Below are 14,237 nucleotides of genomic sequence, written 5' to 3'. Positions count from 1 at the left end.
TATGTCCTCTGCTTGGAATTGTTTGGCTCAACCCTGCCTCAGCCAGGCCCCACGCCCCTCCATCCACAGTGCTGCGCCCTCCTTGGCACCACTGCCCTCCCATGCCCTCGGTGTCTGGGCCACTAGGTGCTGGTGGTGGTAGGGTGTGGGGAGGAGGGTTTGGACTCATGTTCACTGTGATTGTGGAATTGGGATCTGCTGTCAGTGGGGTAGCCAGTGCTCACTCCGATTGGCTTGGGCTGATGGCATCCACCCTCCAGACTGGGGCCTCTGTATGCTCCACACCCTGGCTGCTGAAGTCCTGGGCCCTTTCCTTGACCCTCCCCATCCCTTTGAAGAATCTCAGTGAGGGTGGAAGGAAATTAGTGAGCAATCTGACACCCCCAGAACCTGCTGAATTCCATTTTTTGCAGAAAGCACTGTTAGGAGAGACCCCTGTCCACCCACTACACCCTGGCCAATGCCATATACATGCACATATCTGACTCTTTAAGAAATCTAGAGGTTTCCTTCAGGAACTCCTAGGCATCTAGCTAACTAGCATTTGAGGAGAAGGAGGCCATATGGTTACAGATAAGGACTTGGACCCCAGGGGTGGGTAGTGGGATGGGAAAGACCCCTGCCTGGGTCCTTTCCTGACTGTGTCCTTCTAAGTGGTCTCACTGTGCCTCCCCAAGCCTCTCTTTCCCCTTCTGTGAAATGGGGAGGATCTGCCTGCTCTGAACAGAGCCTTCCGGGCATGAAGGAGAGTTGCTGAGGGGTGATGGGTGCTCCTTGGGCACCATGAAAGGCAGATGCTGAATCTGATCACTTCTGTCAAGACCTGGGCCAGCTGGAGAATGCAGTCTGGCGCATACCCCGGCCTGGTGGCTCCTTCCCATTCTCTGTCTCTCTGTCTTTTCCACGTTTCCTCGCATTTCGCTCACCCCCCACCCTCTGCCTGGCTTGCCAGCTCTCTTGCATGCCTGACCTCAGGCCACCACCTCTGCCCTCCCGCATTTCCTCCCTGGCTCTGCTCGCTGGCAGGGCCTTGGTTTTGCTCTCCGGCCTCTGCGAGCTGGCCGCCTGCCCCTCACCCCTCCTGTCATTCGTTGAAGCTGCACCCCTGGGTCACGAGGCACGGGGCGGAGCCGTTGCCATCGGAGGACGAGAACTGCACGCTGGTCGAGGTGACCGAAGAGGAGGTCGAGAATTCGGTCAAACACATTCCCAGCCTGGCAACCGTGGTAAGGCGGGACGGACCACTGACCGAGCACAGGGACAGCCTGAGGCGGGCCGGCGAGGACAGGCCGGGACACAGGCGGGCATCTGAGAAGCAGATATTGGGCCTGAGAGTCAGGGGATGGCCGGGTCTGTCCCTCACCCACAGCCACCAGCCTCTCGGCCTTGGTCACACACACATCAGACCAGGAGGCCCCTGCATCTTGTAGCTTTAGTTCTGTCTCCAGACAGGTCCTGTGTTACTATGCAGAGGGGTAGCTCCTCTCCACAGATCCTACTGTCCCTTCTGGAATTCCTGCTGTCAGAGCATGTCAGGTGGAGCAGGAGGAGGACCAGGGCAGGTGCCAGGGGTGGGAGTTAAAGCTGAGGTCTCCAAGGTGGGATTCGTATCTGCTGGCTCTTCAGGCTCCAGAGTGGACGGCTTAGCTAATCTCACATCTGCTGTGTGGGCAGCTACCAGGGCTAGGGGCATGGGCTCCCAATTCATGTGCTCAGGAGCTCCTGGGCCCCTTTTATGGCCTGATATTTGGGTTCTGACCCAGGAAAAACGAGCCAGAATGTGGAATCCTCAGGCTTAACCTTGGGGACTCTGGGAATCGCCCACTTGCCAATCCCCTCCCTGCCTAGGGGGGCATCTGGCTCCAGGAGGGAGACCAGTATCCTCAAGGTCCTGGGGTCAGGGCTGCAGTCCCAGGGGCAGAATCCACCCCACTATGGCCATCTTGAAAACCCTGGGGTGTGTCTGGCCAACGTCGGCCCCAGCAGGCAGGCAGGGCCCTGGGCTCTGGCCGGGGACTGCTGAGACTTTCTACAAAGATGCAGTGTCTGGCCTCAAGTAAATGCCCCTCTAGGAGTCCAAATGCTGGCTCCTTCTCTCCCGGCTTTGCACTTCTCCCTCCTGCTTTCCCACACACTTTCTCTCTCCTTCTTCCAAAACTTGAGCCACTGGGGTGGGGCATCCATTCACATCTTCCTCCTCCTCCCTGACCTGGGACCTCTGCATGATCTTCACTGTTAAAACTCACCCACACTCACTCTTTCTCATCCACCCACTGCACCCATGTCCTGTGCCCACAGCTGGGGAGGCAGCTGGCGTCCGATCCAGGTGCCCACCATGGGTTATTTCTGTTCCAGGCCTGAGATGTTCTTGGGAGAAGATGTCGGACCCTAGGGGTCTGGGAGCAGGGGGTACAGTGATGAGTAAAACCAACATGGTGCATCCTCTGTCCGAGAGAGACAGATGCTGGGCAAACAGCCAATAGATAAATGTATAATGTAACGGGGGCTGCAATGTGTACCCCTAAGGGGCACTGTGTAGCCCTAAGAGGGGGATGTGGCCAGTGTGATGGGTTGGAAAAGGGCCTCCTGGAAGAAGCAGGTGTGCACTGAGAAGATGGCAGAGTGTTAACTGGGCCACGGTACTATTGGGCCGAGGGTGTTCCTGGCAGAGGGAAGAGCAAACGTGGTGATCCTCTGGTGGGAGGAAGCTAGGCCCACAAGAAGCTTTAGAAAGCCAGGCAGGACGAGGAAGGTGGGGGGACAGTGACATGAGTCTGGGCAGCAGGTGGGGCCAGCCCACACAAGACCTGAGGCCACAGCCAAGACTTAAATCTTATTCCCAAGGGATGTGGGGAGCACGTGCAGGATTTGAGTCAGGGGAATAGGACCATCTGAGTTGGCCCTGGACAGATCCCACTTGGAAAATGGACTGTAGGCACCAGGGAGGAAGTAGGGGCTACTGTAGTCATCCGAGGGCGCGGGCTGGAGCGGGGAGGTCCAGGTCCCCTCCTGGCACCCGGTGTGTTCCAGGCACAGGGTTACAGAGATGAATGGAGTACAGCACTGGCCCTCATGGGGCTTCTGGCCTCGTAAGAAAGATGGAGTGGGAAAAATCACCCTCCTGTGCCATTACGTGGTGACAGGCCAGCGCAGAGAAGCAAGAGTGGAGGCTGCACAGAGGAGGAGCCCCTTCTGCTGGGTCCTGAGGGCTGGGAAGTTTGGCTGCTTTGACAAGGCCACAGGGAGGGGCGGGGTGGGTGGTCTTGCCAGGGGACCACCCCCGGCAAAGGCACAGAAGAAAGGGGCTGGTGTGTTCCAGAAGCCACAGAACATAGTCCCAAGGGAGGCACCGTGAGTGTCTTGCCACGGGGCATAGCCTTCATTTTCTAAGTCTGTGTTTTCCTTTTCTTCTTTAACGACATAGAATTCATGTAACATAAAATTAACCATTTTAAAGTGAACAATAAAGTAGCATTTATTATATTTACAGTATTGGGCAACCATCACTTCTGGTTCTGAAACATTTGCATTTCCCCCACCAAAGAAATCCTGTACCTGTTAACAGTCACTCTGTTCTCCCCTCCACCGGACCCCTGGCGACCCCCAGTTGGTTTTCTGTCTCTCTGGATATGCCTTTCCTGGGCATTTCGTGTCAGTGGAATCACACAGGATGTGGTCTTCTGTGTCTGGCTTCTTTTGCTCAGCATCGTGTTTTTGAGGTTCATCCGGCTCGTAGCATGCCATTCCTTCTCATGGCTGAAGAATATGCTGTAGTATGAATAGGCCACATTTTGTTTATCCGTTTTTCAGATGCCGAGTGTTTCCACCTTTTGGTAAATCGGTGGGTTTTTAAAAAATGCTTAGATTTCTTCTTAGCAGCACACACACAAAAACAGTTCAGCACATAAAACAGCTTGAAGAGGCACCATGTTCTGCTTGAGGGGGTGGGGGTTAGAGCCTTTCAGGGGGCTGAAGTCTTTTCCTTGAAAATTCCTTTGCAGGACACAGCAGCCAAAAGCATCACCAAAAATGACTAATTCGCTTCCTTTCTCCAGAACCTTCCTTGGCTCTCTGGCCAGCAACAGAAGTTCCAGAGTTGTATGGGTGAAAGATTTTAAGCCAGGGAGTGAGGGAATCTGATCTGGGTTTTGGAAAGGATGGGACAGATCAGTAGGGGCGAGGCAGAAGACAGGGAAGCAGAGGAAGGGAGCTGAGCTGGGGCCGCGGGATGGGACGAGGGACGGTACCTTTTCCCAAGGGATCCTCTCCTCAGGCAGGTGTTTGCCAACCAGGCAGGGGACCCAGTCTGTGTTAGAGTGGACGAGGGGGCACACCAGCAAATTCCCGCTACTGGCAGTGAACAAGCCTGCCCTCAGCGCCTCTCAGACATGGATGGACCTTTGGCACCTCTCAGCTCCGTCGCCCTCCCGCCACACCACCCGGTGCCCTGGGGTGCTGCCTCAGCAACTTAGACCTGGTCGGGTGTTTCCTGTCCTGCACTAAAACGCAGCCCCCTGAGAAACTAGTACCCTGTGTGATGCCAGTGGGAACGTACAATGGTGTAACCGCTGTAGAAACCAGCCTGGCAGTTCCTCAGAATGTGAACATGGTCATAACACGATCCAAGAATTCCACACCTGCGTGTGTACTCGAGAGAAATGAAAGCATTTTGTGTGGAAAACATGTCCACACACAAAAATGTGTACCTGGATGTTCATAGCGTTATTCACAATAGCCAAGAAGTGGAAACAGCCCCCACATCCACCTGTGGATGAATGGATAAACAAATGTGGCCTATCTGTACAAAGGAATGTTCTTTGGCAGCGAAGAGGGATGAAGCACTGATTCAAGCTGCAACAGGGCGAACCTTGAAAGCATGATGCGCAGTGTGGTAAGCCAGACACACTGTGTGGTTGCATTTGTGTGAGATGTCCAGAATAGACCAGTCCACAGAGACAGGACTCAGATCCGTGGTTGCCAGGGCCTGGGGGGAGGGGAAATGGGGTATGGGTACTGCTTTTTTTTCTTGGGGTGAAGGAAATGTTCTGAAGTTAGATAGTGGTGATGTGAATGTTCTAGAAACCATTGAACTGTATTATTTTTTTTAATGTTTATTTATCTTAGAGACAGAGTGTGAGCAGGGGAGGGGCATAGAGCGAGGGAGACAATCCAAAGCAGGCTCCAGGCTCTGGCTGTCAGCACAGAGCCTTATGCAGGGCTCGAACTCACAAACTGAGGTCCTGACCTGAGCCAATGTCGGACGCTTAGCTGACTGAGCCACCCAGGTGCCCCAACTTTATTATTATTTTTAATGTTTATTTATTTATCTTAGAGAATACAAGTGAGGGAGGGGCAGAGAGAGGGAGACACAGAATCTGATGCAGGCTCCAGACTCTGAGCCATCAGCTCAGAGCCCAAAGCGGGATTTGAACCCATGAACCATGAGATCATGACCTGAGCCAAAGTCAGACACTTAATGGCCTGAGCCACCCAGGCACCCCTTAAACTTTACACTTTAAAATGGTGAATTTCCTACTTTGTGAATTATATTTCAATTAAAAGTGCAGCCCTTGTTAATTTGACCTGGAAAACAATAGTTGGGTTTCTCGTTGGGGTGGTCATAGATACCTTGCACTGAAAGTAAAGGCCCAGATTTGAAGATGAGACAGGTTGATGGGCCAGGAGGGCATGTGCAGCGATGGCTCAGTGAAACAAATGGTGCCAGATGCAGGGACACCTGGAAGAGGAGGGACAGTGCAGGCCAGCTCTTCTGGAGCACAGGGTCCCCCTGGGGCTCAGGTAGACCAAGACGAGATTAAGATAGGAGACTGTCAGAGCAAGGATTTTGGACCTTATCTTATTGACAGCCAGGGAGCCATAAATGGTTTTGGGTGCGGACTAGTCAGATTTGATGATGGCTTTGGCTTTTGTGTCCTGGGTGGGAGGCATGCTGCCCAGGGTGTTTCAAAGGCCAGTCACCAGCCACAAGCCCTGGGAGCTGTTGGGGGCTGGGAGAGAAAGGAAGAGGGAGCTAGCACCTGGGGGGTGGCACAAGGGAGGCTGTTGCCTGGAGTCTCCCCCAGGTGGCCCAGCTTCCTCCTCTCTCCTTCAGATTCTGGTGAAGACCATGATACGGAAACGCTCCTTTGGGAACCCGTTTGAGGGCAGCCGGCGGGAGGAGCGCTCATTGTCAGCGCCTGGAAACCTGCTTACGTGAGTATCCACCCGCCTTCCTGTGGGGTGGGGAGCCGGAGGGCAGCCTTGCCCAGCCCCCTCTGCCTGGGCCCATCCCTGGAACGACTCAGACCAGACCTTCCAGGAAATCAGAGAAGCTGCTGGGTTTGGGTTTGCCCCACCCCAGGCTCAGCCCACCTCCTTTTGCTGACTGCTAACCCACATTGGAGTTATACCTTTCTCAGGGAGACTTGCATAACTGGGGGAACCTCTTGACAATCAGAAAGTGTTTTTGTGGCCCAGAAGCATGCATGCTTGATGGTGGGATTATCAGCCCTGTGGTGGACGAGCAAGCCCTCTCTCTCATGTGACCCAGTGTGTCACAGCAGAGATGCCCTGCTCAATATCCCCCTGGCAGCAGCTTTGTGAAGCTGGTGTTTGGGGTCTGAGTGTCTCTGGGGTGGGGGACAGGCATCTCATAGATCCCGTGTCCCTTCTCACTTCCCTTTTCCCTCCCCTCTGGCCATTCCAGCAAAAAACCAACCAGGGAGTGTGAGCCCCTGTCTGAGCCCAAGGTAATGCCTGCCTGCCTGCGCTGTAGCCTCTGCCGGAGCCTGGGGGCGGGGGCAGCTGCAGAGTGCGGGGCACCCCCACCCAGGCGGAGGCTCCTTCCAGCTTGGGCTGCTGTGCCCAGGCTCACCTTGGGCCTCGGGACCTAGGATAAAAACAAGGGTCATCCAGGGGCTTGGACCCGATGGCGGGTCGTGCATGTGGGCTGGGCTGCGGGTGCATGGCGCTCCACCCGGAATGCCTGTGAATTCACCCAGGTCTCATGACCCAGTCTGGTACCCACACATGCTCAGTGCACGTCAACGGCATTGAAGCTGCGTCGCAGGGTCCCATGGCTGCCCCTGCTCTGGGTCCATGTGGTCAGAGCTTAGATCAGGCATGCTGTGCTCTGGGGCTGTCCAGCATCTACCCTTTCTTCTCTGATGGGTTAGGACCTAGAAAATAAGCCCTCTTCCAGCCTGCTGCAAATCAGTGTGAGAGTCCTCTGTCCCCTGGGTGGATCCGAACCTTTTCCCTTTTGGCCATCCGTCTTCTAAACACATAGCCTTGTCAGCATTACCCCACCTCCCAGGGCAGGTGAGAATTTTTGTCCCTGTGCACTGAGACGGTCCACACTCAGCACCCCTGCTGCCTCTCACCCTGCTAGTGCCTGTGGCAAGATAGAAATTCCAGTGTTCTTTCCTTTGAGTTCCACTCACTACCTCATTCTCAAGTGGGAGCTCCAGGTCAATAACTGGAAAGCCATTTCTGTGTTTTAAGAGCAGCTTTATTGAGATATAATTCACATAGTACACATTTCACCCATTTAGAGTGTATGATTCAGTAGTTTTTAATATATTCACAGGGCTCTACAACCAACACCACAATCAATTTGAGAACATTTTCATGAGCCCCGGAAGAAACCCTGCACCCTTAGCTATCACCACTAGCTCCCCATTCCCAGCCAGTGCTAATCTACTCTCAGTTTCTATGGAGGTGCCTATTCTAGACATTTCACATCAATGGAATCGTACAGTATGTGACCTTTTGTGTCTGCCTTTTCTCAGCGTCATTTTTCAAGGTTCAGCAGTGTCGGTGCTTCATTCCTTTTTATGATCAAATTCTATTCCGTTGTATGATATGCCACATTTTATACATCCCTTCATTAAGTGATGGACACTGTTTCCATTTTGGCTCTCAGAGTGAATGCTGCTATGACCATTCACATACAAGCAGCAGCCATTTGTGTTTGGTGAGATGGAATGACCTGTGTCACAGGAGTCAAGGGCTTATATAGGCATGCAGCGGACTGTTTACACTCCGGGAAAGTGGCAGTTAGCAACCAGCCGGTTGTTGGCAGCCTGAGACTGCCTCCTCCCTGCTAGGTTGGTCCCCAGTTCTCTGCTGCCAGATGACAGGGTGGCCCCGTCTACTCCTTGACCTGCCATGGTGACAGAGAGTGGAAGCCTAATGAGCAGGCTTTTTTTTTTTTTTTTTTTCAAAGTAGGCTTCACACATACGTGGGGCTTGAACTCACAACCTTGAGATCAGGAGTCGCATGCTCTACGGACTGAACCAGCCAGGTCTTTTTCTTCTCAACCTTAAGTGTTAGGGTTTACCTCCCATCTGTGTGCAAGTCTGTCATTCATTATTTTCAGTGAGCTCAAAATCACAAGATACCAACAGACTGAGATTGGCCCAGAGGGTTTTAGTTCCCCTTTATTCCCTCACCTGCAGTCCCAGTAGCACCTGGGCATTACCCGCTCTTGCCCTCAGCCTGCTGGTGGGATGCTTCGATTGTCCAGATGACCCAGCACTCGAGTTCATAGGGCTTATTCAGGTGTTGGAGGCCTGGGGCCCAAGGCCTGCAGCCGACCATCTGCACTAAAAGCCAGCTGGACCAAGCAGTGCTTCTAGGACAGAAGTAAAGGACTTGATTTGACATCTAGTTACCGCTTTCTTTCCTGGAGATTTGACCCCCTCTTCTGTGGCAGAAACATAAAAAGCCAGTGAGCTTGCCTTTTAAACAAAGAGATGTTTCTTCCTAGGAATGTACAGACATCACGCTTTTCTCTTCCCTTGTGCAGGGACAGAGTTTCCCTCCCGGCCAGGGACATACAGCAGATGTTAGTTAGTCCAGTGTGGCAAGCCCAGTGGCTTTCCTTAGATGGGGCTGTCATCTCTTGCTGGTGGCAAGGGATTCAGGCTTCTCCTCAGGGATTTTCGTTCCCAGCTCCCGTAACAGCCCAGTCTGTCCCCCCGGCAGGTCTAGCTTCAGGATACGGGCTCTCAGGGACACAGGGATGCCTTTCCTCCTTGGTCTCTTCTGCTCTGATCAATCACATCACCAAGAGGAGGGGCCTTCTCTTCATCCAAGGTGTCTCTTGGGCCTGTGTGCGTGGGGCAGTTCTCTTGACCGCCATTTGCAGACATATGCAGGTTGGCCTGCTTGCTGCCCCTCAAGAAGCTCACCTTCAGGTGACTGAAGAATCTTCAATCTTAGCGTAAAGAAATAAGGTTGAGGTGGGGTGGGGGACCCATCAAGATCTCTAAAAAAAACCCATGAACAGGCCCCAAAGCTGGTAGCACACTACTCACTTGGGATGATTTGAGGTGTTACAGGGATAGGTTCGCATCTATTTTTATATAGTTCCTTTCTATTTTTAGCAAATGATGCTGCTTTTCCATTCACAGAGGGGGTTACAGAGTCTCCTTTGAAACTTTTATATAGGCAAGAAAAGGGGAGAGCATCTAGAAGGAAAAGCCAAGTCAATGACGTTCCAGGTGGTGTGGGAACCTGGGAGACGCTGGTCAGGCCACGGCAGCCTTGCCTTAACGTGGGTTTTCTGTTCGGTGAGCAGGAAGCAAGGCAGCGAAGACAGCCTCCGGGGCCCCGACCCGCCCCCCGTGGGGGAGGAGGAAGTGCTCTTGTGAAAGGCGGTCCCCGCGCCGAGAGTTGGGGGGCCCCGGCCCCCGGCCCCCGCGCACGCATGCATCCTCTGCGGCCCGACGAGGCGATGGAGTAGCTGCCCGGACGCGCGACCTCGCATGCAGGCTGTACCCTGCGTTTCCATAGCAGCATGTCCTACGGAAACCCAGCACGTGTGTAGAGCCTTGACCGTCATCTCTGGTGTTTGTTTTTTTTTTTTTTTCCTTCCTTTGTTGTTTTAAAGGGGACAAAAAAAAAAAGACTTGACTCCATGACATCGACCTTGGCCGCTGGCTGGCTGAACGGGCAGGTGTGAGGAGTTGCAGACCCAAAGCCACATGCATTTTGGGACAATTGCTTTTTAAAACGTTTTTATGCCAAAAATCTTTCATTGTGAACTCAGAACCATGTCAGATATACCAAGTGAATGTGTGGGGTTTGAAAATCATGAAAAACTGGCAGAAAACTCTGGTGGTGTGGGCTGAGACCACAGAGTTAGTTGCTGCGTTTGAAAGGGAGAGGAAGAGGGGGTGTGATTCCTCCTACAAACCCTGAAACCCCCGAACTCCAAGCCAGTTGGCACCTTCCAGGACTGTGGACTCACGGAGTCAGGGCAGGGCCAGCCCTCAGTAGCTGCAGGGAGCTTCGATGCAACTTATTTGTAAGAAGGACTTTAAATTTTTTTATGGGTGGAATTGTAGTCAGGAAAAGGGAAAGGGCTTGAAGCTTAATTGCTTCACAAAGGGGGATTTTCCACCCCCAGAAGGGTAGTCTGTGCTTGTTTGGGGAGGGGGGAAAGGGTTCACCTAAAGGACTGATGGTCACAGCAGGTTTCTGAAATAGTTAACTGAGCTCTGGTAAATCTCTTGTTAAATTACAAAAACTTCAGGGTGAAATCCTACACTTCCATGTACATTACATGGCTTAAGAGTAAACAAAATATTTTCAATTCTCTAACAAGACTGAACTCTAGAGTAGTTCAGGGGTCATTTCGAGCTTCCAGGATATGTTCCCCGGCTTCAGGCATGTTAGATCCCAGTTAGAGCCTCTGGCTGTATATTAGCAGTTTAGTTTGTTGGTAACTTGTGTATTCTAGAGACGCCAAAGTTCTGTTTTCTTAAATACTAGCTGATTGTTGTAGTCCGTGAAACACTTAGTTTCTGGGGGGCCAGTTATGAAATACTTTGATTCTCATCCTGACAGGCAAAGTTCTATTAGGATCTACCAAATAACTCTGGGGCACCCTTTTAGAGAAGATTGTTGACACCCAGAGCAGTCCTCAGGGTCCACGAGGACCAGGGCTTGGCACAGGGAGTTCTGTTTTGTAGCCAGAAGTCCAGAGAGAAAAGGTTTACCTTTTTGACTTCCAACTAATACTGGGAACTTTCATTGCTATTCAAGTGCAACTTTTTCCAGAGCCGGATACGGGTGAGTGTGAAGTTCAAGGGGGAGGAAAACTAGAAGGCCTTTGCCCTGGGAAATTCCCAGTGCTTTGTGGACTCTGGCTTGGGGGAAATAGCGTCAGTAACTGGGTCCAGAGGCCATGCTTTTCTGTAGTTTCTGTCTGATCATTATTGGTAGGAGGACTTCTTGGAGAGAGACAGTGAAGCAAGGCCTTCCTGCCCTTGCCTGGTTTATTCACGGAACCTGAGTGTTACTGGCTTCCACAGATCTTCGTAAGCTCTTGAGTGTCATTTATTTAGCCAGACTTTTCTTGATATCTTGCAAACGATACAGAATTAGGGAATGCTGGTTTCTAAGAGCAAAGGACACCCATCAGATGAAGGGTTGTCTGGCCTGCTTACTTTCTTTTTTGTAACCTGGTACTTCCTCTCGAATTCCTGCGCTTGTTTATATATATGGGCAACACCCCTTCTGGGAGCAGATGGGGTCTGGTTAGTTTGCAGTAAGCACCTTGCGGTAGTTAAAGTCACCCTGTCCTAGGTCCCAGCCTGTCTGTGTGGACTCTGGCCTGGCCGAGTGGCTTGCCCAGGGAGGGCGGGCAGCATGTGGAGCTTCTGCGTTCTAGAACTTCTGTGTTTATACAGCTGCATCAGGCAAGACTGTTTCTTCCACCATGAAACTCCCCATGTCGGATTTCCTCCTATGGGTAATGCCGGCTGTTTAGGCGGGTGGGGGGGGGGGGGGGGAGGCCCGTATTCATAACTTTTTTTTTTTTCAAAGAATCACCAAAGAAAGCTGTGGGAAGGAATCACTACCCCCAGAAAGTATAAGCAGAGGGCCGTACCATAGAGTGTAGAGCTACCATTCTCTCAGAGCACAAACATTGATTTTTCAGAAGCCGGCTCTGTCAGGAAAGGGGAGAAGCTGTCACGGGCAGCTTTTCTAGGTGAGCCAAAGGATGCCCTATCAGTTTCTTCCATTGCTGGCTCATCCGTGGGACCAATTTGGTATAAGCAACCTGGGCCCTTGTGCAAGTTCTTGCTCCTTCTTCCTCTGCCCTGCTCCACGTCCCCTGTCTCTTCCGCAGGCTTACCAGGGGCTCGCAGAAAGCCTTAGCTAGCCCCTCATTGGCTCTGGGGGCTGGAGAGGCTGGCTTCCCAGGGTCTGGCCTTTCCTGTGAGTCAGGGCTCCCATCCTAAAAGCCCTTTTGGAACAAGGAGGCGAATACCTGAGCATTTGGACACACACGCTCAACCTATTGCTCTCACTCATCTTTCAAAGGGGAGCTTTGCGTTGCTGGGCAAGGAAGAACCATGACCTCCACTTGCTTCCAAGGTGCTAGGGAATGTTTCCAGGTCGTCGGTTCCCATCCTCTTCACAGCTTTATGGGCCGAGTTCTGTGGGACTGCCGAGTTTTCTATTCTGTGTTTGATTTAATGCCCGATGCTTCTGTTTTATTCCTGATCCTTTCTACTATGCATTTTCCTTTTATCAGGTGTACAAAGTTAAATACTGTGTATTTATCACTTAAAAAGTACATGAACTTAAGAGAAAAATAAGCCTTTGGTGTTTTTTCCACAGATGTTTAAGCTTCTCTGTAAACTTGAAATAAACAGCAAAATGGTGCAAAGCCTGGGCCTTTGGGGGATATTTTTGTTGGTTGTTGTTTATAGGTGTCTCTAGGACATCGTCTTTATGGGTGTTTTCCTTCCTTAGGCTATGAGATCAAATGCCCAAGCCAGGGCTAATGTGTTCAGCATTACGTTATTCATGCCCAGTATAACCATCTCCTAGTATCCCGCTACTGAAAGTGTGGTCCCCGGGCCAGGAGCATCCGCATCTCCTGAGAGTGCTTTAGAAATACAAATTCCCAGGCCCCACTTAAAAAGATACCCGGGTGACTCGTGTGCATGCTAAAGTCCGAGAAGTACTGCTCTAGCAGGCTAGATTCTCCCAGTGGAGACGAACCAGATGAACAGCTCTGGGAGCCGCATTAATTGCACACGGAACACTGTCCTGTGAGCAGGCAGGTTACAGGACACATCACCCCGCGAGGTAGGTATTTAGCCCGTTTTATGGATCATCACCTGTAAACTGAGGCTCAGAAATTTACTTAAGTCTGTTGTCTGAAGGCTCTTTGTCAGCAAATTCAGCGTTCTACAGAACCTGGACAGTTGCCGGTTTTCGTGGCGTCTGGAGACTGTTTCAGAACTGATGCTTCCTCCAGACTAGAGGCTGGGAGTTCCCTGTACTCCAAACGTGAAGTGAGCCCAGAGCATTGCTTCACTGGCTTTGAACCTCGGTTTTCTGTTATGAAGGGATGGCAGAGAAGTTCTGAAAACTTCCTGTTCTGTTGCTGCAGAACTGTGATTATTGGAATATGGGTCTTTAAGAGCAGGTGTTCCTATTCAAAGACCCCACTGAGAATCTGATGAACGCTAAAAACAATGCACACAGGTGCATCCCTTTGCTGAGTTTTAAGGGTTCCTGAGACTCCTGAAAGTCCATCCACGCGTGCAAGGGGAAGCAGCAGCACCAGGGAGTGCCAGCACGTGGGAATATAGCTGAATACAAGATGCCTGGTGAGTAAAATAAGCAATCCCTCCCCCACCCTTCACCCCAGCTGGCTGTGGCGTTCCATCTGAGCTAAGGCCGAAAGAAGTGGCCCCCGGTCCAGAAACTCCGTTCTTAGCCTGCGAGATGAGAAGCCATCCCTAAAACGTCCACTTCCATTTGATCCACGTGTTCAGGCAGGCGTTGTTTTCAAAGAGGACGAACCAGAGCTTTTTATTCAAAGGGGTTCGGTAAACTTCCCCCCCCCCCCCGCCCCCAAAGCAAGAAAAGCCCAGGTTTTATGCAGCAGAAGCAGGCACTTCTAAAATAAACGTTCCCTTCAGTACTTGGAAATGAATTCGTGATGGGGGGGGGGGGAGGGGCAAGCAGCTTTCTTTAAGGAGATCCTGAAGACTCCATGCAGAATTAAGTCGGTGTGAAGGCGAAGCTAGAAATAACTTCATTAACATTTCAAACAAGGTAGGTGTAGGTGGTGCTGCTTGTGGTTGGAGACTTCTGGAAAGCAAATCGGGAGGGGACAGGATAAGTCATGTTCTTGTTACTTAAAATTGTGTCCCCCATAGTGCAGGACCACAATTTTATGTAAAAAAAAACACATGCACATGTA

The 14,237-nt window shown here is 51.7% G+C and overlaps 1 protein-coding gene across 5 annotated transcripts in view; it reads left to right on the top strand.

Moving 5' to 3' along the window:
* The window catches only part of CAMKK2 (calcium/calmodulin dependent protein kinase kinase 2), a 49,202-nt gene extending 35,309 nt beyond the window's left edge, over positions 1-13,893 (top strand). Inside the window, exons 13-16 of one of the 5 annotated variants that reach the window (XM_049619378.1) lie at positions 1,098-1,226; positions 6,113-6,213; positions 6,707-6,749; positions 9,897-13,893. In XM_049619378.1, the coding sequence (XP_049475335.1) occupies positions 1,098-1,226; positions 6,113-6,213; positions 6,707-6,749; positions 9,897-9,968 (345 nt within the window). In that variant the 3' untranslated portion in view covers positions 9,969-13,893. The other 4 variants (XM_049619373.1, XM_049619374.1, XM_049619375.1 and 1 more) reach the window with 4 other exon arrangements.
* The last annotated feature ends 344 nt before the right edge of the window (positions 13,894-14,237 follow it).

Source organism: Panthera uncia (assembly GCF_023721935.1).
Source record: "Panthera uncia isolate 11264 chromosome D3 unlocalized genomic scaffold, Puncia_PCG_1.0 HiC_scaffold_8, whole genome shotgun sequence".
Classification (NCBI taxonomy): domain Eukaryota; kingdom Metazoa; phylum Chordata; class Mammalia; order Carnivora; family Felidae; genus Panthera; species Panthera uncia.
Note: the sequence above shows the minus strand (reverse complement) of the source record. Positions and strands in the feature narration are given on the sequence as shown.